The 26,272-nt window shown below is 34.9% G+C and overlaps 1 protein-coding gene across 1 annotated transcript in view; it reads right to left on the bottom strand.

Annotated features, from left to right (window-relative positions):
* CAPZA2 (capping actin protein of muscle Z-line subunit alpha 2) overlaps positions 1-26,272 on the bottom strand; it is a 56,616-nt gene that overhangs the window by 5,285 nt on the left and 25,059 nt on the right. Inside the window, exons 2-8 of the mRNA XM_055283767.2 lie at positions 25,312-25,375; positions 20,588-20,639; positions 14,772-14,835; positions 9,251-9,457; positions 7,317-7,396; positions 3,357-3,435; positions 1,510-1,581 (exon numbers count right to left, since the gene is read on the bottom strand). Coding sequence (XP_055139742.1) covers positions 1,510-1,581; positions 3,357-3,435; positions 7,317-7,396; positions 9,251-9,457; positions 14,772-14,835; positions 20,588-20,639; positions 25,312-25,375 — 618 coding nt within the window. The remainder of the gene's footprint in view (positions 1-1,509; positions 1,582-3,356; positions 3,436-7,316; positions 7,397-9,250; positions 9,458-14,771; positions 14,836-20,587; positions 20,640-25,311; positions 25,376-26,272) is intronic.

The following is a 26,272-nucleotide window of genomic DNA, read 5'->3' as shown; positions in this document are numbered from 1 at the left end:
AGAGCCAGGTCTTGTCTCAAAAAAACAAAAACAAACAAACAAAAATCAACAAGGAAACAGTTGCATATGCAAGGGAAAGAATGTGTGAAAGAATTCTGTGGAGAAATAAAACCAAGTTCAAAAATTCTTAAATTTGAAAGATGAACTTAAAAAAAAAAAAACTTCATTAAATCATGATCCAAATAGCTACCGAAATGAAAAGATAGGATACAGTTTAAAAGTTAGGTAGGAGATCATAGACCTAAATGTAAGAGCTAAAACTATTATATAATACTTTTAGAAGAAAACACTGGAGTAGATCTCCATGACCTTGGATAGACAATGGTTTCTATTAATATTTCAAATCTCAAATGACAAAAGAAAAAAATCAAAACCAAAATCTTCTGTTTTGCAAACAATATCATCAAGAAAGCGAAAAGACAACACAGAGAAGGATAAAAATATCTGAAATCATGTATGTGATACACTGGACTTGTATCCAGAATATATGAACAAGTACAACTCAGTAATACAAATGTGAATAATCAATTAGGAAATGAGCAAAGGATCTGAATAGGTATTTCCCCCCAAAAGATATACAAATGATCATAAGCACATGAAAAGATGCTCAAAATCATTAGCATCAAGAAAATGTAAATAAAATCCACAATAAGACACTACTTCATACTGACTAGGATGGCTATCATCAAAAGGACACATTTTGGAAAAAGATAAAGAAAAACTGAAACTCTTATGCACTGCTGGTGAAACTATGAAATGGAAAACAGTCTGGCAATTCTTCAAAAGGTTAAACATAGTTACCAAATGACCCAGCAATTCCACTCCTATGTATATACCAAAAAGAAATGAAAATATCTACACAAAAAATAGTACACGAATGTTCACAGCAGCAAAAAGTAGAAAACAGAAATGTCCACTAACTGAAGGATGGATAAAATGTGGTATGTCCATACAACAGAGTATTATTTGGCAATAAAAAGGAACAAAGTACTAATACATGCTCCAGAAAGGATGAATGTTGAAGATGTTAAATGAAAAAAGCCAGTCAGGAAATTCTATATATTATGATTACATTTGTATCAGATGTCTAGCACAAGCAAATCCACAGAACCAGAAAGTAGATTAGCTGCTGCCTAGGGCTGGGAGGGTTCTGGGGGAAGGGCTGGGTAGAATGGGGAATGATTGCTAATGGTACAGGGTTTCTTTTAAGGAGCATGAAAATGTTCTAAAATTAGATTGTGGTGACTGCTGTCCAACCCTATTAGTAATATACAAAAAAAAAAAAAAAAATTTGAAGCTTATATTTTAAATGAATGCACTGAATGGTATACAAATTATATCTCAATAAAGCTGCAAAGAAGTTAGGTACAGGTTTGCAATTATTTATCTTTAATCTATCAGAAAACACTGTAATCTGAAGCAGAAATATTACTTAAAATGTTCATTCCAAAACTGTTCTGGTTTTACAGAAGTATTACGTTAAATTTTACTGTGGAATTAATTACTTACAGACACTGTTAGGGAATCTTGTATATCTTTATGACTCACTAGCTGAACATTACCATCTTCATAATAATGAACCTATTAGAAAAAGAAATCACAGAAACCACATTACAGGAATTATCAAGAACCTTATTGCGTCAACAAGCATATCAATGTAGACTGACTACATATTTCAGCTCTAGTCTAGACTTCTCTGCTGAGCTCCAGAACTTTTGAACTCCAGCAAGACTCTCCTTGTCCTCAGCCTAGTGAGGAGACTAGTTAGAGATATTCCTGTAGTTATTCAGGCAAGCCTTCTATTGACCTGACTGCTGGACATTTTTGCCTCACAGTCATTCATTCTACTGGTACCTAAAACCACGATGTCCAAATCTGAGCTCACAATATTCCCTCCCAACCCTGCTCCTCTTTTGTGTATTTCCACCAACCATTTAATTCCCCAAACTCAGACATGAATTTACTCAACAAACATTGAATGAGTGCTATAAACACTGCTGCTACATAAGGTTCTGAGGGTATATGGCTTTTAAAAAGACACAGTCTCTGATCTCGTATTTCAGCACAACATGGTAAAGGTATGTATAAAGTATGTTAGCAGTACTCCAGATTCTTTCTGAGGGTTAAAAAAGGCTTCAGTATATTTCAGAGAAGACTAGAGGTATGTGACGTTGGGGACAGTAATAGCTGTAGAAATATATACAGGTAGCAAACCAGTCAACTCTGGGCCTCGTATGTCATGCAAATATGTCTGGACTATCTGGCAGATGAGAGTGTACCACTAAATGGTCTTACATAGTCAAGTAACATATCCACACTTAAATTTAAAAATTATCTTTTTGATAGCAGTGTGAATGCCAAAGAGTCCACCAACTCAACAAAATAACAATCATACAGTACTATGCTAAATGCTGAAGATTGTACTGTGAACCAGACAACCCTTGCTCTCAATAAGTTTGGTCCTACAAGGGGCACCATTTTAGAAGCTGCTATAATTATCCAGGTAAGTGCCACTGAGGCCTAAGTGAAGGAAGAATAATGCTGACAATAATGACTACCATTCACTGAGTACTTGGTGTCTGTCTCTGTTCTAACCCTTTTAGCCATATTAACTAAATCTTCAAACAATCACGTATGCTTTTTTTTTTTTTTTTTTTTTTTTGAGACAGAGTCTTGCTCTGTCGCCCAGGCTGGAGTGCAGTGGTGCAATCTCGGCTCACTGCAACCTCTGCCTCCCGGGTTCAAGCGATTCTCCTGCCTCAGCCTCCCGAGTAGCTGGGACTACAGACACGTGCCACCACGCCCGGCTAATTTTTTGTATTTTTAGTAGAGACGGGGTTTCACTGTGTTAGCCAGGATGGTCTTGATCTCCTGACCTTGTGATCCGCCCACCTTGGCCTCCCAAAGTGTTGGGATTACAGGCGTGAGCCACCGTGCCCGGCCAATACATACACCTGTTAATACATGCATACAATATATTTATACAACTACACACATGCATATATTAATATTATACTTCACCCCACTCCACCCAATTCAGAGGAGAGAAGTACACAACTCAAACTCAGAAGATGCCTGCATGAACAAATTGTATGTGAAGAGAGACCAAATGGCAGCATCTAATTTTAGCTGTGTTTTATAATCTGTCAGCTATCCTTGCAGATTTTTGATGACTAGGGAATAAACTGCTAGGTTATTTAAAAGATTTAAAACAGCACTATTGGTTTTCCCATTACCCCAAAACAAAGATCTGAAAAAGAAATGTATATGATGTACTATGAAAATGGAAACTTAGGAATTAGTTGTTTCTCCGTTCAGAATCATCTAAAGATCAGTAAACAAATTCTTTTTCATACCTGAATTTTCAAGATGCCAACCACTTGAGTGGTTGAAGGAGTGATTGTAAACTTCCATTCTGACCTCCAACGACCATTCCTTAAAAATAAAAACAGCAGCTGTAAATAAGGTAGGGAAAATAATTTGAATCAATTTTAAGTTTCAGATTATATTTCATGCTATAGTATGAGAGAATGTGGGGGATGAACACTGGACATTAAATTTTTAATCACTGAAATAGTCAAAAAGAATCAAAAGATTAAGTCCAGTTATGATACATATTTAATTTAATCTTCACCCCACTGATAAGAAAGAACTTACATAATGGATTTAATGCCAGAATTCTAAAGCTAAGGCTTAAAATACAGTTCAGGCTGGTGTATGTGCAGTGCTGTTTGCCACTGATTGATCACAATCAGATACAAGTTTCTTTGTTCCATCTCCACTTGACTAGCCTTAAAAAAAACAAAACAAAACAAAAACCAATACAAAACTAAGTCATAAGCTACTGTGGAGATAAATTTTAAGCTACTTCTTCAATTGAATCACTTATATTTCCAAAATACATGGAATAAATGTTTAGATTAACAGGGGCTTTTATAAATACACTCAGTGTAGTTTAATATCTACTGAATGATACAAAGTACCGTACAATTTAAAAAGAATGGCTAGTAAATGTTATACAACACTCTTAAGGAGGTTTTGATATCTGGAAATAAAGGACTATAGTTATTAACATGTTTTTTTTTTTTTAGTTTTCCAATTTTATGTTTAAAATCTCCACATAAAAGGCATATCCTCCTTCTCTGCTCCTGAAATGATTTTTGATATACAAATACATATTCATGGTTCGAAACTGAGAAATTACAAACTGGTATGTTACTACTTTTTGTCTACCAGTGAATTTTATCTTATTTTTCTTTTTTGACAAAATTCTGGATGAGTAGTTTAGCTTCTGATATTCTATTTTTCTGACAAACTTTTCAGGGTAACTTTTCTTTTTGTCTCTGTTTGCTCTCTGCACGCTAAGGACATTCTAACATGTTAGCTTTTTTGAACATTATATAATAGTCACAGGGTAATTAATCACTATACTGGCTTTTGCTAGACAATGATTTCTGGGTTCAATATTCATGCAGTCTACCCAGTCATAAAGTCTATAGAATGATAGTACAAGTTGAGTCTTCCTAATTCAACAATCTGAAATGCTTCAAAATCTGCAACTTTTTGAGCACTGACATGATGCTCAAAGGAAATGATTATTGGAGCATTCTGAATTTTGAATTTTTGAATTAGGGATGTTAAACCGGTAAGTATGATGCAAATATTTAAAAATTTGAAATCCAAAAGACTTCTGGTCCCAAGCATTTTGGATAAGAGATATTCAACCTGTATTCTCATACTTAACAGTTACACTGAATATGTGAAAATTATTATTAGAACAATGTATATGTTCTACAAAATAACAGATAATTTTATAACATGTCTTGATTTGAGTGACTCATCCAAGATTTTCAAAGAAGGTTGGTTGGAAAAATAACTTGGAGGTTTATTCATTTTTGTTTCATGATTCCAAAAGAAGTATTCCTTTTATTGAGGTATTAATGCCAAGCCAACTAGTGAGTCCTTAGCATATACAATACTGACTAGGACAATATACATTGATATAACCATTGATTATGAAAAGAAAAAAAAATAATTCCAAACCAAGTAGTGGTACCAATTTGAGAACTATTTCAAAAGATTCTTCCAAAGGCATTAATTACTATAGTTACAGTAAATGACACTGAGTAGATAGTACTCTTTTATTAGTAGAGTAAATGGCCAATATGTCCTAGCCTTTAATTATATTCTGCCCCTCTCTTTTATTAACTCTGTAATTACAAATATGTATTCACTCAACAAACATTTATATTAAGCCCCTAATACTGCTAGACCCTGGAGAAATGGTAGAGACAAAGAAGAGAAGGTCTCTACTGAAATCTAAGAAACATCTAAGACTAGTTGCTTCTGATTTTTACTCTACCTATATTTTAGATGAATTGAAGTATATTTCTTTTTTTTTTCTTCTAGAGACAGGGTCTTGCTTTGTCACCCAGACTGAAGTGCAGTGGCGTGATTATAGCTCACTGCAGGCTTGAACTCTTGGGCTCAAGACATCCTCTTGCCTCAGCCTCCCAAGTAGCTAGGACTATAGTCATGCACCACCATGCCTGGCTAATTTTTTTTTCTAGAGATGGGGTCATACTATGTTGCCCAGGTTTCTTGAACTCCTGGCCTCTGGCCATTCTCCTACCTTGGTCTCCAAAAGTGCTGGGATTACAGATGCCTGGCTTGAAGTATAGTTCTTTGTATTAACTATTTAGATTTTACTGAGACTATTGTGCCATGATATTATCACTTTGGAAAAATCATATCAAAGCATATAAAATACATTTTTTTCCAGAAAATGAAAGCCATTAACTTAAGTGATACAATGCTCATAGTGATGGCTTAGGAAAAATTACCCTTGTAAAGTGAAATAGTGAGAATAGAAAACTCAATGACAAGCTGGGCACCATGTGAACCTGTAGTTCCAGCTACTCGGGAGCCGGAGGCAGGAGGATCACTTGAGCCCTGGAATTTGAGACCAGCCTGGGCAACACAGCAAGACTCTGTCTCTAAAAAGAAAATAAAACTCAAGGACAGACATTTTCTTCATTTTATATACGTTAAAGCTCAAAGGAATTAGATTTTAAAAAGACAAATTAGTAAACTTATTATAACATCTCCAATGTATTATAAAGAAGAACGTAGTAAAAAGAATTTTCTTCTAATAGTAGTTCCATCTCAACAAGATTGATTTTATTATGTGTTTCCTGGCATAAATAACATAAATTAATAATTTTATAAATATTGTTTCAGGATTCTAGATTAATGCTACAAGATTTTAGACCTAACATAGAGAAACTACACTTATATTAAGTCCATAAAAGTAACTCTATGTGCCAGAACCTTTAGGGAACTGTGGCTAGTCATTAAGGCATACGTTTACATATGGCACTGATTTTCCTTCAGTGATGATGGATCTGCATTCCTCCAAATATTCTTGGTTAACCTTGCAACCCTGCATTTATTTCTGAGATGGCTAAGCAGTGGAGCAACCTTGGACCATGAACCCAACTGGCCCACAGGGGTTACCTGTTACTTTACCCTTAATAGCACCACTAACCAACTTGGCTAGTAAGTCAAAGGCTAATATACTAAAAGGTAATTATTATGATCATACTTATTCTGGTGACCTCAGCATGTAAAACAGGGATAAATGTAAAGATTTCATTCAATTATGGACTTGTAAAGTCTTAAAGAACCTCAGAATTTTATAATAGGTGCTCAGAAATAGTCTTGTCCAAGAATAAAAAGGACTAACAACTTGTCAAAGGTCCAAGACCAGTAGGGTAAATCAGTGCTCCTGAGGGCTTGACGTTTATAAGGAATAATGGAATTATTTGTACACAAAATTACAAGGCATGATTGTAATCTTCCTCATTGTATAAAACATGTCATTACTTCCTCACATTGGCTAACCAAGTACAAAGCAATCCACTACTTCAGAGTCACAAAGTTCACAAAAGCAGTATCATTTCTTGCTCTATAATTATCTTTGTTCTCCTCCACATAAGTTTCATTCAGGAACAGCCCCTTCACAGAATGAGCATATGGACTGCCAACTGGTGTTCTCGCAGGCACACATGCTCCCTCAGGATGCTGTTTGCTAGTCCCATACTCTTTTCACTGAATGTCAACGGATTTACCACTACCTTTAGTGATTAGGCTGTTGAGCAAATTTATCCTCCTTATATCAAAAGGCTAAAATTTTATAGCATCTCTAAATTGTTCTTAATCATAAACAAAAAAGGTGTAGCCCAAATCACTAAAGCAAGAACTACAAAGACTTAAAACAATGCCAAAACTCCCGAATATCCGAAATTTTAACTTACCAAAAGTTTTTTGCTTGGAACTGATGGCTTTCTATGCATGCAATAATGGTTTGCTGTCCATCTATTTTTTTGCCATACACCTTATTGGCAAAGAAAATAAGCATAAGAATGAATTTAGGGCCATGGAATGTCCAACTTTAAAAATCTATAAAATACTGCAAATTGTATAGTACTTTGACAAGAACACATAAAATACAAAGTAGGCCATCATTCCAATATAGTAGCTAGAAAAACATGTTCTCAAATATTTATGCCTAATCAAATTATTAGTGGACCACAAAAGGGGACACTAAATAAAATACAATTCATTAAAATTAATTGTACTCTGAAATATTCACGAACATTCTAGATAATCTACTTTCCTAAGTAGATAATTTATTTTAAACATACAGATGCTAATCTAGCTTTTTCCATGCAAGTGAAAACTGGACCTAGCTTGTGATTATCACCTTTGTTCACTTCACAATCTTAGGAGCTGCTGTTTCTCTAGTCACTTAAAAGTACTGGAATGAATTAGCTTACTTATAAGTGAGAAAGGTCATTAAGAGAATGCCTGTGATGTATCACAATGTTATTTCACCTCTTGCCTACTGCTTTAAAAGCAATAATTAATTTGTGCCTTCAATCCTCTAGAACAAATGAGGACTCTAACAAGTACTCCCTTACTCTCGTTATTCCTCCAAAATAATCCTGATGAACAAGTTATAATTCAAGTAATACATAAGATATTTGAGGTTATCCTGCAATATTTCTCAAATAATTAGAGAGCTAGATACTTACGCTGACCATATGAATTTTTGTCCTAACCAGGAAACTTCCAAGAAAGAAATGGGGTATGCTACTGGTGATGTTAATAATTATGTTGAGAAAGCAGGTATAAACTAGGATATGTGGTAGAGTTAGGTTGGAGGGGCAAGCAGAGGCCACGTGGTCCACAGGGCCTTTAAGCCACCTTCAAAAGCCTGGACTCTAAGTGCAATGGGAAATCTCTGAAGGATTTCAGGCAGGGAATTTTAATGACCTGATTTGCATTTCAAAAGGTCACTCTAGCAATGGAAAAGGCCACTGAAGCACAAACTGGGGGTGCTAAAAAAGCCTGTCAGGGTACAAATAATATTATGAAATTTAAAAAAAAGAAATGTATTCCTACTACCACATTTTGTATTTTTCTTTTTCTTTTTTTTTTTTTTTGAGACAGAGTCTCACTCTCTTGCCCAGGCTGGAGTGGAGTGGCACGATCTCGGCTCACTGCAACCTTTGCCTCCTGGGTTCAAGCAATTCTGCCTCAGCCTCCCGAGTAGCTTGGACTACAGGCACGTACTACCACGCCTGGCTAATTGTTGTATTTTTTTTTTTTTTTTAAGTAGAGACATGTTGGCCAGGCTGGTCTCGAACTCCTGACCTCAGGTGATCCACCTGCCTCGGCCTCCCAAAGTGCTGGGATTATAGGCATGAGCCACTGTGCCCAGCCATGTATTTCTTGAAAATATAAAAATAGGTTGAACCTATGAAAGAACCGCACAAAAAACACAAGAAATGTAACTGTAAAATACACACATAATTTTACTTCCAAGTAATTTTATTTGTTCTAAGATTTCTGTAACTTAATAAAAATAAATTTGATCTAAACTGAGATGAGTCATGAACATAAGATTACAGAATCTCACCATATCATGCTCCTTTAATCAAAGTATTAGAATTTCTACATGGATTTAAATCAAGGTACAACCATTTCCCTATTTTAAGCCATCCTAATATATCTATTTATTATCCAGAATTTCTTGAAAAAATAGTAAACATTCTTAGAAATATTTAAGGAAAAAAATGACAAATTATACAATGTCAATTCTGTAAGTCACTGTAAATTTTAAGAGACACTAAAGACTCACATTTACACAAAACACACACACACAAAGCTGCTACTGATGACTTACAGTGCAGACTCCATTCGGGTAATGTTCTTTTACGTAAGCTCTCAGAGCAGTTTCTACTGAAGTTCTCCATGATTCAACTGCATTTTCTACTTCACAGGGTCTTGGATCAGTTGCCTCCTTCCTTAAGTGATCAAATTTAAAACAGATTCTGTTCTTTGGATCCAAAAACTTTCCATTTCCCAAGTCGCCATGTTCTGTTATCAATACCTTTGATGATGGAATGAATTTAGAAAAAAAAGAAAAAAACAGCATTTCAGTATTGATACATCGTAATTACACTCATTTAAGCTTCTTCCTTAAAACTGTAAAACAATCCTACTCCAAGCATGTATTTTAACCATATGGTACGACTATTAATACTTCAAATGAGTTGACTATACAGACAATGATATTACTCTCATCCAGTGCAGATCAGATTTTCTCCCAATATAACTTCCAGCTACTGGTGAAAAAAAATGCAACCTCTAAAAACACTGTTCAAGTGGGTTTGATGGGTTTTCTGCTTTGAGAACTCTAACAGTTTACAATGTCTGATAACAGACTCCAGTTCCTCAAAACTACAGAACTTGTAATAACCTCCAATCAGGGTAGTTACCTGAATGGTTTTGGTCTGGTGCAAATCCTCTTCGGTGTGTCCCCCACCTTGCCTCTGGGCCCACAGTCTTACCTACTCTGACGTATCTGCTTCTTGCTTCTTAAAAACTACATTGACAACTGATTTTAATTGACTTCCAAATATTTAAAAACATACTTCATTTACATAAATTTAAATTACATATCCACAATGCATAATGTATAATCTGATATTTTGTGCTTTATTTAAAAAATTTCCCCTTTTCCTTCTCTTGTAATTCTTCCAGTCTTTGACTCCTTAGCTATGTTGGGACTTGTCTATCCCTCTGATATATATCATGCTAACAACACAGGATATACCTTTCTAAATTTTTTTCATAGTCATAAAATCTTACAGATAAAGATATACACATGTCTATATTTGCATACACATATAATTTTTTGGTCATTATTTTACTACACTTGATCTTAGCCAAAAGGCTGAGAAGCGACTGGTCATTATTTTATAAGAATGCAATGAAAATGTGTGTGTGTATGTACACACACACACACACACACACACACACACACTCTTCTCTGCATCTGGCTTCTTTCAACATAAACATCCTATGGAAATCCCTCAAAGTCAACTGATATATTTCTCACCATTCTTTTAAATGGCTGCATAATGTCCCATGATGTGATTATAACATAATTTAGTCTGTCAATCCACTACTGATGTGCCATCTCTTTATTTCTGGGCTGTTTCCTTTTTTGGGGAAAGGAGGAACACATTAAAAATGGAGAAATAAGACTGGGTGTGGTAGCTCATGCCTGTAATCCTAGTGCTTTGGGAGGCCAAGGGGGCAGGCTAGCTTCAGCTCAGGAGGTTGAGACCAGCCTGGGCAACATAGTAAGACCTCATCTCTACAAAAAAATTTTTTAAATTAGTCAGTCGTGGTGGCATGCGCCTGTAGTCCCAGCTACTCAGCCCAGGAGACTGAGGCTGCAGCGAGCTGTGATTGTGTCACTGCACTCCAGCCTGGGTGACAGAGCAGGACCCTGACTCAATAACAACAACAAAAAAGGTGAAATGAGTATTGCTGTACATATATTTTAGCATACTGATGTTTTTATTTCCATTGGATCCTTTTATTTCTATTGAATAAATTCCCAAGCAGTGGTGGTAGGGACAGCAAGTATTATAATTTTTAATATATACTCCTGTGACAATCCAAATTTCTACACATATATGAGAGTATGTTTCTATCCATATTACCACCAATGATAGGCATTATAGCTCTTTTTTTAGTCTGATGGGTAGAAAATATATCATTTTAATTCCACTGACTACTGATAGAACTAAGTATAAGTATGGCTTTTCACATTTGTGGGTCATTTGCTCTTCTGTGAGCAAATGTTAAAATATTTTAATCTGTTGTCTTTTTCTTATCAGTTTAAAGAGTTCTTTAAGATAAGTTTCATTCTACAGTTAAAAACATTTATAGTAAAATGTCCATCTTTTATAGTTCCTGGGTATCCAGTGTTATTTAAGATGGTCTTCCTAGCCCTGTATTGCACATGTAGACTCAGATTTTCTTCTAAAATGTTAGTCATTTTTCACATTTTAAAACCACCTGAAATCTATTTCTGTATACTGTATGTGACAGAGGTCCAACTTAATTTTCTTCTTATAGAAACCAGTTATGCCAATATCTGTATAAAATTTTTCATATATTCTGAGACTAAATTCTGGTTCTCTATGCTGCTCTAATGATTTTTTGTCTACTCCATACACCACCGCGTTGACTTAACATTGGCTGTAAAACAACTTGTACTATCTGGTAAGGCAATTCTCCCTCACTGTGCTTAATGGTTTTTTCCGTATATATATATGTATTTCTTGGTTATTTCAAGCATGTATCTTTTTTCCACATAAACTTTATGAAAATATTGACCAATTAAAAAATAACTGATCAGGATTCTAATTCAAATTTCATCAAATCCATATATTACTTTTAAAATAATTTAATTTTCTATCTAAGAATGGAATTTAGAGCACCTTTCCATTGGTCAGATCCTGTTTTATGTGTTTCAAGAAGACTATCACTATTTTCTTTTTTAAAGTTCAGGGGTACATGTACAGGTTTATTATATAGGTAAACTTGTGTCATGTGGGTGTTGCACAGATTATTTCAACACCCAGGTATTAAGCCTAGTACCTATTAGTTATTTTTCCTGATCCTCTCCCTCCTCCCACCCTTCACCCTCTGATAGGCCCCAGTGTGTTTTGTTCCCCTCTATGTGTCATGTGTTCTCATCATTATCTCCCACTAGTAAGTGAGAACATGTGATATTTGATTTTCTGCTAAGATACTGTATTAGTCTGCTAAGAATAATGGCCTTCAGCTCCATCCATGTTCTTGCAAAGGACACAAAGCTTGTTCTTTTTCATGGCTGCATAGTATTCTATGGTGTATATATGCCACATTTTCTTCACCTAGTCTATCATCACTGATATTTAGATTCATTCCATGTCTTTGCTATTGTGAATAGTGCTGTAATGAACATATGTGAGCATGTTTCTTTATAATAGAATGATTTATATTCCTTTGAGTATATAACCAGTAATGGGGTTGCTGGGTCAAATGGTAATTCTGTTTTTAGATCTCTGAGGAATCACCACACTGTCTTCTACAATAGTTGAATATACACTCCCACCAACAGTGTATAAGCATTCCTTTTGCTCCATAACCTCACCAGCATCTGTTATTTTTTGACTTTCTAGTAATAGCCATTCTGATTGGTTTGAAATGGTATCTCATTGTGGTTCTGATTTGCATTTTTCTAATTATCAGTGATGGTGATTTTTTTTTTCATACGCCTGTTTGGCCTCAAGTATGTCTGCTTTGGAAAAGTGTCTGTTCATATCCTTTGCCCACTTTTTAATGGGGTTGTTTTTATCTTTTAAATTTTAGTTCTTTATAGATGCTGGATTTAAACCTTTGTCAGAGGCATAATTTGCAAAATTTGTCTCCCATTCTGTAGGTTGTCTGTTTACTCTGTTGATAGTATCCTTTGCTGTGCAGAAGCTCTTTAATTAGATCCCATGTGTCAGTTTTTGCTTTTGTTGCTTGAGAAGACCGTCACTATTTTCTTCATAATCGTATGCCTTTTTTTGATGAAGCTTATTCCTAATCTGTACCTTTTACCATTATTTTAAATTGAATTCCCTGCTCCACTCTGACCCCCACCATTTCTAGTTTCAGGTCCTTACTTGCTGTAATAAAGGACAACTAATGAGTTTTGTATCCTTACCTTAAATTCAGACATCTCCCCAAATTCTTTTATTAATTCTAATAGCTTTTTTTTTTTTTGGTTGGGAGTTATATTATTAGAATCTCTTAGTATTCCTAAATATATAAATCATGTCACAAATAAGTTTTCTTTTCTTTTCCAAATTTTATAAGTTCTCATGTTTTTGTCTTATTTGCTACATCTCCATTTATGATAAATGATAATGCTGATAAGCAGGCATACCTAGCTAATTTTACATTTTAACTAAAATTGTTTTAATGTTTTAGTTTATGACATTTACTATTAATTTTTGTTAAAGTCTTTCATATTTAAGAGGTTTTCTTCGATTCTCTATTTTACTAGAATTTTTATTTTTAATGAGAAAATGGCTACTGAATTTCTCAAATCTCTTTTCACTGTCTATTGATACATCATAAGATTTTTCTCTTTGATTTATTAATATGTAAGACCAATTTGTCTTACATGGAACCATTTTTGCATTTCTATAAAAATTCTGTTTAGTTTTGGTATATTATTCTTTGGATATACCTCTAAATCCTATTTGTTAGTATCTTACTTAAAGTTTTAAAATCTATAGTCCATGTGAAGTTAGTATACTGTTTACCTTTTTTATCTTTTTAGTTTTAAATATTTAATATTAAAATTATGCTAGGTTCATAAAGTGACTTTGGAGGCTATCTAACATTTTTAAAAGACACTGCAAATTTTCTTATAGCAATTTATCCCAAAAAATAATTGTTAATATAAGAGGTACAAAGATGTTTAATATGGCATTATTTATAGTAGTAAAGAAAAAGCAAAAAAAAAACCCCAAATCTTCCCAGAGATCAAATAAATTTTGCAGATTAATACAATGACACTCTACATAGCTTTGTATATACACACACATATCTATAAAGAAGCTTAAAATTTCCCTTCAGTTACAAGTCACCTTCTAGCCTAGTCTTTACTTGTCCCCCATAACTATGACTACATATTATATAACGAATAATGCCAAATAAAAGCTTTGACATGATTAGCCACTAAGAACTTTCTCTTATGTTCTTTCTTAACCACTTTCCCTTATGTTCTACCTACCAGTTCTTCTTCATAGTGTTTTACATAAGCTGTCCTTCATGCAAGCATGAAATGCATTCATATAATCACTATTTATTAGAAACTCTAAACCAAAAAAAAAAAAATGCTAGTGACCTTTTGTGGCTTTTCTTAGCTTAGCAAATCTAACTTGTAGTTTGGAAAGAAGAGATTTAATAATTACTAAATGCTAAATTACTCACATGAAGAACTACAGAATTCCAGAGCAACCAAATTATGATATAAGTCTACTAACATATATTCTAGACTTTGGATTAATATGGGATTGATTTTTTTCCCAGAAAAAAATAAGAAAGTAGATTTGAAGTAATCATTTACTAAAATATTAAATGAATTACATCTGAGTATTTCTAAAAGGGACTTTCTGCTAATAGTATTACTGGTATCAACAAAAGAAAGTAAAACTTCAATTACTTTGCCCATAAGTGGTTATGATTAAAATATGAATAATTTTTTATCTTGCAGCATACCACTTCACAGCTCTTGCAGGATGGATACCTTAACGGTTATAAACAAAACAAAGAATAGCTAGCTACTGTGTTTATATGAAACATACCTGATCTTCATAACCTTCAATTTTTACTGGAGTAAACTGGTCCAAGTTATACTGTGCAAATGCACTAAAAAAAAAGAAAATGGTAATTACTTAAAATTATATACTTAATGGTTTTTAAAAACAATGGTCAAAAAATTCACCCATCAATAAAGTCTCCTCCTATACTACACACGGCAAAATAAATAAAATAGTAATTCTCCATTACTGAACTTATACTAACTACAAATATCGACATGGCTATTTTAAAAACTGGACGATGATCTCCAGCTTTCAATGTTGAGCAAAATAAAATTAAATCGGTAAATATAACTGGCCTTTTCATTCAAGACACTGAAAATAAAGGTTATTGATAAGAGATGCATCCAATTATGCAAGTATGTATTTAGTATACTAGGAAACAGACTAGGTGCTGTGAGAGATGCAAAGAATACTTAGATATATTCTCTGATCAAAAGGCCTACAGGTGAATAAAAGAGATAATGGATAAACATAACCATAACACAAAGTATAAAGCATAGTAAGAGAATTACCAATGAAGCACTGCAAAGAATGCTTAAAAAAAAAAAAAAAGATTACATTCTGTTGAGGCAACAGTGAGAAGAGAAGAGAATTGGGATAATTTCTTAATAACTGTGATACTGAAAAACTGACTTGAAAAACTGCGTAGGCTCTGGTTTATGGAAATTGGAGGGATGGGCAGAAAAGAGCAGAGTGACCGTATGAGCAAAATGCCTAAGAAAATAAGTTAGGTACAACATCACAGAAAGCACCAAGCTCAAGGCCTGGCACATAGCGGGTGTTCAGTTATATTTACTGAAATGAACTGAAAGGCTCTGAATGATGGAATAATTACTTTATTTGGGAGACAGAGCAGAGTCACAGAAGCTTTTTGAGAAAGGAGAACACAGAAGTACTTCTAAAGAAGATTAATTTGGCAGCAGTGTATATGATGAATTGGGCAGCGGAGCAACGAGAGCCAGAAAAAGCAGTTAGGCAGTTGCTAAGGTTAAAAACCGCAGAGTGTGAGCTAGGAAATGGTGATGAGATGGACCCAAGAATAAAGCTACTCTCTCTCTACTCTCATAAGAGTAAAGAATAATACATTACCATATATAGGTGTAGAAAAAAATCCTCAAGAGTATAAAATATTATCTAAAAATTGTATTTTTAAATTAAATCTACAATCTGGGAAATCACTGTCACTTAACAGAAAGGATATTGAGAATTTCCAAACTCAGAAATATATCTCTAAACTTAATCTACTTGGAAACTTTCAAATTATTCAGGATGGCCAGGCATCCACTGAATTTTCAGTTATTAGCTCCTAAGTCTCCTCTAGAAAGGAAAGCTTGCTTGAACAAAGCATTATTGATGAGTTAATAGGAGACTAGTAAATGTAAAAATAGCAAAGTAGAATTAAATTATTAGCTGTCAAATTCTTGATACTACATGCTCAAAAAAGATGCCATTGAATATAGAAGTGTACAAGGGTGAGAAAGAAAAAAGAAGCTATTCACTTCTCATTTTCCCAATTCATGAAAACTGTAATTTTCCTAAGAATAAACTCAATACAGCCAGGGCATTATTAATCCTTAAATGATTTATCCCAAAAGTATGTTTAAAACTAAGTCACTTAGAATTTTGGATTCATTTTCCAGTAAGGTCATATTTAAATAAGTTTAAACAGTAATTTGGGCCCAGGCTGGAATGAAAGCCGTTTATTGCCCATAATATAAAACGCCATCCACCTCTAACTTGGGAGGAGGGGATAAAGGAAGAATAGGAAATCTGAAAAGGAGACAAATAATATGAAATAGGTTAAAATTTTATCTTAAAGGCTCAAAATAAGTTAAATGGTGACAATTACACAGTAGAGTGGAAAAGGTACTCATCTAGGAGTGACAATAACCAAATTTTGCTTCAACCATATCATTAACCAATACAGGCCACCTCACTTACTTTATAGACATAAAAACAGTAGTTTGGACCAGATAAATTCCAGTCTCTTCAGTTCATAAAACTCACTTCATGCACCCACTCATCATTCATTCATCCACCCCTCCATCTATGCAAATACTTACTGAGCTCTTATTACTGTAAGCTAAGCATTCTACTAGACACGGTAAAAACAATGTTCTCCCTGCTCTTGCAGAATTCTGTGGCCCAATCAATTTCTAAGTCACCTGTTACTGTATTTAGATTTTTATACCCTTTCCATCAAGTTGTATCTTATACTTTTTTCCATGCTCTTCCCTCAGTTTAGCCACATCATTTTTCTTACTATTAAAATCCTGTTCATTTAAAACAGCTCAAAAACCACCTCTAAATAGAAATTTAAAATTTCTTCCTTTGGGTTATAAAGCCCTTTCACATACCTCTATTGTATTTCATTTCACTTGGTCTGATATTAAACATGTCTGACTCTCCACTGGAAAATCCCTAAAAGGCTTATTTATCTCATCATCACAGCAAAGTCTGGCAATGTCTGTTGAATAAAAAGCTATTTCTGGATATTTCAAAGTGTTCTTGACTTGACAATACCAACTCTTCAGTATGCCTAATTTTGCTCTGAAACATACCGAGTTGGTAGCTTTTTGTAAAGATGTCCCATTACAACCACTCTAAAGAATAATTGTCATGTTTTCCCCACTACAAAAAAGGTAAAGGGCAAAGAAAAAAAAAGGAGATAAAGCAACAAGCCAAAGGTGGAAGAAAGGAGGAAATGTACATATATGTGGGAAAGACGTATTTGTATAAAAGAAATTCAATATCAAAAAGTGCAAGTGAAAAAGAAACAGTCTATAGCCATACAGTTACTCTAGTGAAACTGCCACTGGAACACATTCTAAATGTTTTTATAATGCCTTCTAAGCTTTTGTTATGTAGTTTTGGATGGCCTCAATGATAGATAACAAATTATTATCTTTTGAGGACAAAAGTAATTCAGAACTAAGTGGGATGAAGAACAGGGTAACACTACTTTTGCTCAGAAATTATTTCATAGAGAGGACACTGTGAACCAGAGTAATAGCATTCTAAAGTCAAGTCAATCAGTGACTTACAGTATATATTCTGTACTTCACAGATACCCAGAGATGTCTACAACATGAACTCAAATGGAGAGTTTTGAGAAATTGCATACTACTGAAGTCAATCAAACTCAGTATTTTTTTTTTAATAGTAAGCAAACATTTGCTGAGATTATAACCACATGCAAAGAAAATCTAAGTTTCTAGTAAAGGTTTTGATGAGTTTTTTCTTAGGGTCATACTATAAAGCATCATATTTTATCACAATTACCGATGTCCTCAAATACTCGTTTACTTAAAAGATCAGAATATCATGTATTTCCTGTTACAATGTACATGAAGTGTGGATCACAGCTGTTCCAGAAATTTGGTTTATAATAAAAGAGAAATGTAGCTTATCTTCAAATTTCTCTTACAACAAATATAATTTATTTAAATTAAATCTAACAATCATTAACAGATCAATAATTCTTCGGACAAATAAAAGTCCCATACTTTCACGTATCTTGAGTCAAATGTGTAACTATTTCATGCTATTTATATAATTATGAATAGTACTCTGACTTACCAAGTTTCTCATTTCTTGACTTAAAAAAATCCACTCATTTTTGCACCAACATGAAACAACCCACAACTTATTTAACACAAAGAACACAAAGGAAAAGCTTACTTTGAAAGCATTGTTCAAAAACGTTGTATGTTTCCTTTGCATCCATAAGACTTTTGTCAACATGTTTTATACTATTATAAAGAAAATTAATCTTACTTTAACATATAAAAAGTTTCAATAAGCTTTAAAATATTTAGGAGCAAGTGGTCATTTACTCATAAATTGTTAACTAAAACCAAAAGGATAAACTACACTGATTCCTATGAAGCACTTTAATATAATTAATGGGTGGAAGCAACTCAAGTGTCCACTGGAAGATAAATGGATAAACAAAATGTGCTATACACATACAATGGAATATTATTCAGCCTAAAAAGAAGGAAATTTTGACACATGCTACTACATGGATAAACTTTGAAGATATTAGGCTAAGTAAAATAGACCAGTCACAAAAGGCAAATACTGTACGATTCTACTTATAAGAGGTACCTAGGCTGTCAAATTCATAGGTAGTTGAATGGTGGTTGCCTGGGGCTTTCAGGTATCAGCTTGAAAAGATGAAAAAAGTACTGAAAATGGATGGTAGCTATGATTACACAACAATGTAAATGTATTAAAGCCACTGATCTGTACACTTAATGGGTAAAATAGTATGTTTTATGTGTACTTTTCCACAATTAAAAAACTGCTATAAATAACAGAAATTTTAATCACAAGCAAATGCAGATATGCCCACAAGTCTGTTGAACCTCTACCTTCATAAAGGCCATTTTTTAGTTTTTAAAGGCTTCAAATGTTCTAACAATAAAATCAGAGAAATTTTCCCTATCAGTCAGATTTTTTTTTTTTTTTTTTGAGACAGAGTCTTGCTCTGTCACCAGGCTGGAGTGCAGTGGCACCATCTTGGCTCACTGCAACCTCTGCCTCCTGGGTTCAAGCGATTCTCCTGCCTCAGCCTCCCAAGTAGCTGGGACTACAGGCATGTGCCACCATGCCCAGCTAATTTTTGTATTTTTAGTAGAGACGGGATTTCACCATGTTGGTCAGGATGGTCTCAACCTCTTGACCTCATAATCTGCCTGCCTCAGCCTCCCAAAGTGCTGGGATTACAGGCGTGAGCCACTGCACCCGGCCATTAGTCAGGATTTTACATGTTGGGTATTATACTAGGATGAAAAGTAGCTGACTGGATGGATACTAAACTTTCTTTGTAAGAAAGAATGCACTATTTCATCATTTCCAAATGAGTAGTGGAACCGTAAGCTTAAAATAACAGTCTCTAGATCTTATCTTGGGAGAAGTAGGGAGAGAATCAATTATTTCTCTGAAATTGCAGGATAGCTGCGAAAAGTCATGGCTGGGGTCACTGGTCCAAAGACGATGTATTAAGATTTAGAATTGCCTACTTCTTTAAATCACTCAAAAATTCAGTGTACTTGTATGTGTCAGATACTACTATGTTAGGCATTTATGAGTAAATAAACTCACAACTTTAAAAGCTGTCAAAAGCTATTAGGGTCAAACGTAAAAGAAAATGCAAAATCTACATAAAAATGGTAGCAACCACAATTTCTTCCAACTTTGCAAATGCCAAAATATAGTATTAACTGAGTGTATAAGCCACTGCTAGACACACAGTGAATAATTTCATGTCATAGTTGTACCTCTAAGTCCTTCTGTGATAAAAAATATTTTTCTCCTACCCTGGCTAGGATATATAAAATCATACACATTTGAACTTGATGTGCAAATATCTATGTCAGAGATTAGTGCTTTAAAAACACTTTTAGGCCGGGTGCGGTGGCTCACACCCGTAATCCCAGAGCTCTGGGAGGCTGAGGCGGGTGGATCACGAGGACAGGAATTCGAGACCAGCCTGGCCAATATGGTAAAACCCCATCTCTACTAAAAATACAAAAATTAGCCAGGCGTGGTGGTGCGCACCTGTAGTCCCAGCTACCTGGGAGGCTAAGGCAGAAGAATCGCTTGTACCCGGGAGGCAGAGGTTGCAGTGAGCCGAGATCGCACCACTGAACTCCAGCCTGGGCGACAGAGTAAGACTCCATCTCAAAACAAAACAAAAAAACCCACAAACCTCCCCCCCCACACACACTTTTAAAACATCTCTTATTTTCCCATGTCATTTTAGTTAGGTTAGTATAATAAATAATACTTACTGAGCTGCTCCTTCCCTGAGAAGATTGTCATTATTAAGCAGTAACCGAACATCTGCAAAACAATTATTATGTTATCTACATTATTATTGTTACATGTTTCAAGAATGTAATGAATGCAGATTGTTTTGGTGATGTATTAATAACTCCCACCCCAAACACAAGCAAGATCAAAATATCACTCATGGCCAAAATAACCAAACACACACCATAGTATTAAAAAAAAAAAAGGTTTTGGTTAGTAAATATGAAGGGGAATGAAACAGAAATACATACTTGTTTACACCCTTAATAGTCAATGCAGGCAGACTACAATCCAAGCTTGTCCAACCCATGGCCTAGGATAGCTCTGAATGCGATCCAACACAAATTCGTAAACTCTAAAACATCGTGAGATTTTTTTTAAGCTCATCAGCTATTGTTAGTGTATTTTATGTGTGCCCCAAGACAATTCTTCTTCTTCCAATGTGTCCAAAAGATTGGACACCCCTGCTATATGTAATATATCTCCAAGGAACTAAAGGGGAGATAAGCTACACTGGAAATATGGTATGTTAAAGTCTGCAGAAAAGATTTAGGATTATTCTTATTTTTGAAGGTGACTTCAAAAACAGTATTTTTATTGAAAAAAATCCAAGCACTTTGTAAAACATAAAAGAAAAAAGTCACATATGGCTCTCACTAAAAAACCAAATTCTTTTCTAGTCTTGGTGTATTTTCTTTCATTATTTTTCCTAAGCACCTGGCTATTTTACTTAGCTGCAATTATAAAGTAAATAATACAATGTTTCATTAGATGAAAATAACACAACCTAAATATCTTCCATTAAGAAACGTGTTAAATGTAAAAAGACTATAATTCTTACATAGAGTGTGAAAGTAGGCAGCCATGAAAAATAATGTACACTTATATTTACCAACATGAAAATATATTTGTAATATAATAAACAGGAAGAGAAAAATTTAGTATGTATATTATCATATTTCTGTATTGTTAAATATACTTGTTAGTTGAGAGATGTTTGAAGTAATTCATTTGAACATTGGGGAACTGGAAGGTAGAATTTTTTGTGATGTTTAGACTCTTTTTTGTACTTTGGAAAGTTTACAATGACTATGAATCATTTTTACAATAAAGCCATTTCAAAAGAAAAAACTCACTGCCTAGTCACATACCTCACCTCTTTTCAGCAACAGGTCCTTATTTAAAAAACAATATCCTGGCCAGGCGCGGTGGCTCACACCTGCAATCCCAGCACTTTGGGAGGCCGAGGTGGGCAGATCACGAGGTCAGGAGTTCAAGACCATCCTGGCTAACACGGTGAAACCCCATCTCTACTAAAAATACAAAAAATTAGCCGGGCATGGTGGCCGGCACCTAGAGTCCCAGCTACTCGGGAGGCTGAGGCAGGAGGATGGCGTGAACCTGGGAGGCGGAGCTTGCAGTGAGCCGAGATCACACCACTGCACTCCAGCCTGGGCGACAGAGCAAGACTCCGTCTCAAAAAACAAACAAACAAAAAAACAATATCCTTTGCTAACCACTGAAATAATACTATTTTAATTTTGAAATTAACTGATTTTAAACAATGGATGCTTCTGCCTAAGAAACTATTTTAAAAAACAGAGAAATTTGTAATTACTGTTATTTTTATCCCACAAAGTGGGAAGTTCTATTTGATACATTTATCATCAATAGTTTAAACATAATGAACAGCAATATTGCATGGACAGTATGCCTATTCCAGTTCCAAATGGGTAAATGATTGAAAAACAAGATCTATTTAATCAGTTAGCTCTACTCTGGAAAAAAATAATAAATCCATGCTTTTATCATAAGAAGAGTAGAAGAAATAAAAAGAGGATAATTTGAATAAAATATTTCTCTTAAAGAAGAAATCAGGCTGTGGCTCCAAGTCAGGCAACACATAAACCACAGGGTGGAGGACAGGAGACTTAAGGAATATAGATTTCAGAGCCCTAGTCCAGATCCATGACTGTATGTTTGAGATGTTTGAGAATGAAGACCAGAAATCCACGTTTCAATGATTCTAACACAGTCAACCTAGAAAACAGCATTTGGGAACCATCTAACTGTTAAGGTTTTATTAACTTTATAATTCTAAAATTTTGTGGCTCTTTTTGGAATCATTCTGACACTGTGGTTTTCAATAAAAATAGAAAATAATCACATTCATATGATATTTATCTTCAAATATTTAATTCTTTTCTAACTCTTTTTTTTTTTTTTTGATACGGAGTCTCACTCTGTCACCCAGGCTGGAGTGCAGTGGCGCGATCTTGACTCAATGCAACCCCCACCTCCTGGGTTTGAGCAATTCTCCTGCCTCAGCCTCCTGAGTAGCTGGGATTCCCAGGCATGCACCACCCACGCCTGGCTAATTTTTGTGTATATATATATTTTTAAGTAGAGACAGGGTTTCACCATGTTGGCCAGGCTGGTTTTGACCTCTTGACCTCAGGTGATCCACTGGGCTTGGCCTCCCAAAGTGCTGGCATTATAGGTGTGAGCCATCGTGCCCACCCTTTTATCTAACTCTTAAATATTCTTTCAGTTAAAATTTATTAGATAAATCCTATATCCCCACTTCTATTCCATAGCTTACCCTCTACCCAGGCCTATTTAATAGGCTCATCCTAAATGCCCAAATTTACTACAACTCAACAGAGAATACATTAACTCAATCTCAATTTCAAATGAGACTTAGGAAAGCAATTTCTAGGATGCATACATTCTTTTAGGACTTTCCTGATTAAATATGCAGGGCATTTAACTCAAGGTAAGAAAAGTATGTAGAAAATTTTTCTTAAAATTCTATTTATTCTTGGCTCTGTGAATTGTAATTTGGAGGCTACTGACTTTAGTGCAGTCTCACCATTATCAATTTAAGTTACATGCCACTTTTTGACCCTAAGGAGGAAGAGACTATCTTCTTTAATCCCCCAACCATCAAATGTATTAGTGTATATGTAGGTTCCAGAAGCTGAATATTAAAAAAGAAGTGAAATCTTACAGGAAGTAAAAGTGCTTCTGAACTCTCTCCAACTCCCCAGTTCACTACATGAGATTTTGTAGTTACATTAAACAGCAGATTTTAATTTCCAGATTTTTTTACAGTGCCAATTTTCCATTCTGCCTTTTAAGTACAGCTCAGTAGTTAAATTTTAAAATGCATAAGAACTGCCATAAGTAATTGTATGCACTAAATCATGTATTATTGTAGTTTGTGGATGACCCCAGGGATTTCTAGGGTAATTTTAACTTTATACAACTTTTGCCTCACTTTCTGACTTTCAAAACTAATCTTTCCTGAGGTGAGATTCCATTATATCTTTTTTTTTTTTTTGGTAGAGATGGGGGGGGTCTCACTATGTTGCCCAGGCTGGTCGCAAACACCTGGCCTCAAGCAATCCTCCTGCCTCAGCCTCCCAAAGTGTTGGGATTACAGGAGTGAGCCACAGTGCCCAGTCCTGTATCTTATACTAAGAAAAAACAATGATTAAACTTCTTAAAAAAACATTTAACTAGTTTACTATGGAGTAGAATGTTTAAAAAACTGAAACTGAAGAGCTCTGTGTAAATTCACTTTTAAGACACGGTAAAGTTCAAATATATATGAAGAAGAAACAACAGCCCATTTATAGATAGTACTTGAAAGTAATATATTCTTCTAACTACTTAAGAAGTTTTATAAAGAGATCACTACAGGCCATTTTTCTTTCAGGCATGTTGTTCTTACTGCTGAGGAGCAGCTATTGTTACAGTCTATAGCAACCAGGAGACTTTACAGCAGTTTAAATTTCAGATCTATGGGTGAATAATTATAAAAATGTCTGCCAGTGAAGTTTAAAGGAAGGCATACTGTGAAGTGATTTACAAGACATAATTTAAATAACAAATTGTTTTTACATGTGCTGTCATGCTGTATGCAGGATGAAAATTTTTTTTCCCTTTTTCTTTTGGCTATTCATACTGATCTCATAGGATTTTCTTTAAAAGAAATACAAAAATTCTTTTCACAATTCCAAAAAATATATGGTCATGATGAAACTTTTTTTTTTCTTTTTTTTTAGATAGGGTCTCATTCTGTTGCCGAGGCTAGAGTGCAATGGGTGTGATCTCGGCTCTCTGCAACCTCCTGAGCTCAAGTGATCCTCCCACCTCAGCCTCTCAAAACAGGTGCATGCCACCACACCTGGCTAATTTTTTTCTTTTTTTTGGTAGAGACAAGGTTTCACCATACTGCTCAGGCTGGTCTCGAACTCCTGGTCTCAAGTGACCTGCCTGCCTCATCTTCCCAAAGTGCTGGTATTACAGGAGTGAGCCACTGCACCTGGCCTGTTGTCTTTTTAAACTATTTAAGAGCTCTATTGAAGAAATATCTACTATATGTGTTTATAGTTTTACTTAAATAAAACAATTTACCAAAAAGACTCTCCTTTCCCAGAATGAGGATATATTCTAGTCAGTGATATGAATAAAATTTATTTCAGGCTTTAAAAGGGTTAATTTGCTAACAGAATCATCATATATAAATAAATACATTATATTCTAGCCATTACAAAATCCAGACTAACATATTTTCATTGTAATTCAGAAAACAGATTTTTCTGCATACTCTCCTTAGCTTATTTTGATTATTTTGGTTTTCTTTTAAAAAGAGGGCTTGATATATCAAGCCTAGTGTTATAAATCAAACACTCACCATTAAAAACCTCATTAAATTCTCCAGGAGGGGCATGAATGATGAATTTTGCTGCTATACGCACCTAAAACAGAAAGAAAGATATAAATGTTCCATATCACAGGCTTCTGCTAAAATAAGCACAAAACATGCAAAATTATACTATTTCAAAGCTCTACTGAAAATGGCTTAAGATTTTAAATAGTGATACTTTTTCACTCGATCACCTTAAGATCACTACTGCTTCAATAATTTAATATAATCACAACATACAGACTGAATGTAGATAAAACACACAATACTGAATGAATAAAGATTCAAAGCTGCCTACAAAATAAACAATTTCTTATTTTATTTAACTTTAATTTTTTATTTTTTGAGATGGAGTCTCACTCTGTTACCCAGGCTAGAGTGCAGTGGCACAATCTCAGCTCACTGCAACTTCTGCCTCCTGGGTTCAAGTGATTCTCCTGCCTTAGCCTCCCAAGTTAGCTGGGACTACAGGCACGTGCCACCATGCCCAGCTAATTTTTTGTATTTTTAGTAGAGATGAGGTTTCACCATGTTGGCCAAGCTGGTCTTGAACTCCTGACCTCAAATAATCCGCCTGCCTTGGTCTCCCAAAGTGCTGGGATTACAGGCGTGAGCTACCACACCTGGCCTATTTTATTTTATTTCATTTTTTGGAGGCAGGGTCTTGCTCTGCCACCAGGCTGGAGTGCCGTAGTGCAGTGGTGTGATCTTGGCTCACTGCAACCCCTGCCTCCTGGGCTCAAGCCATCCTCCTACCTCTGCCTCCCGAGCAGCTGGGACTACAGGCACGTGCCACCACACCTGGATAATTTTTTGTATTTTTGATAGAGAAGGGATCTCACTATGTTATCCAGGCTGGTCTTGAACTCCTGAGCTCAAAGGATCCTCACATCTCAGCCTCCCAAAGTGCTGGGATTACAGTCGTGAGCCAGTACGCCTGGCCAACGAT

This window comes from Symphalangus syndactylus, chromosome 6, assembly GCF_028878055.3.
Source record: "Symphalangus syndactylus isolate Jambi chromosome 6, NHGRI_mSymSyn1-v2.1_pri, whole genome shotgun sequence".
In the NCBI taxonomy this organism is placed as follows: domain Eukaryota; kingdom Metazoa; phylum Chordata; class Mammalia; order Primates; family Hylobatidae; genus Symphalangus; species Symphalangus syndactylus.
This window is presented reverse-complemented; position numbering and strand designations above follow the sequence as displayed.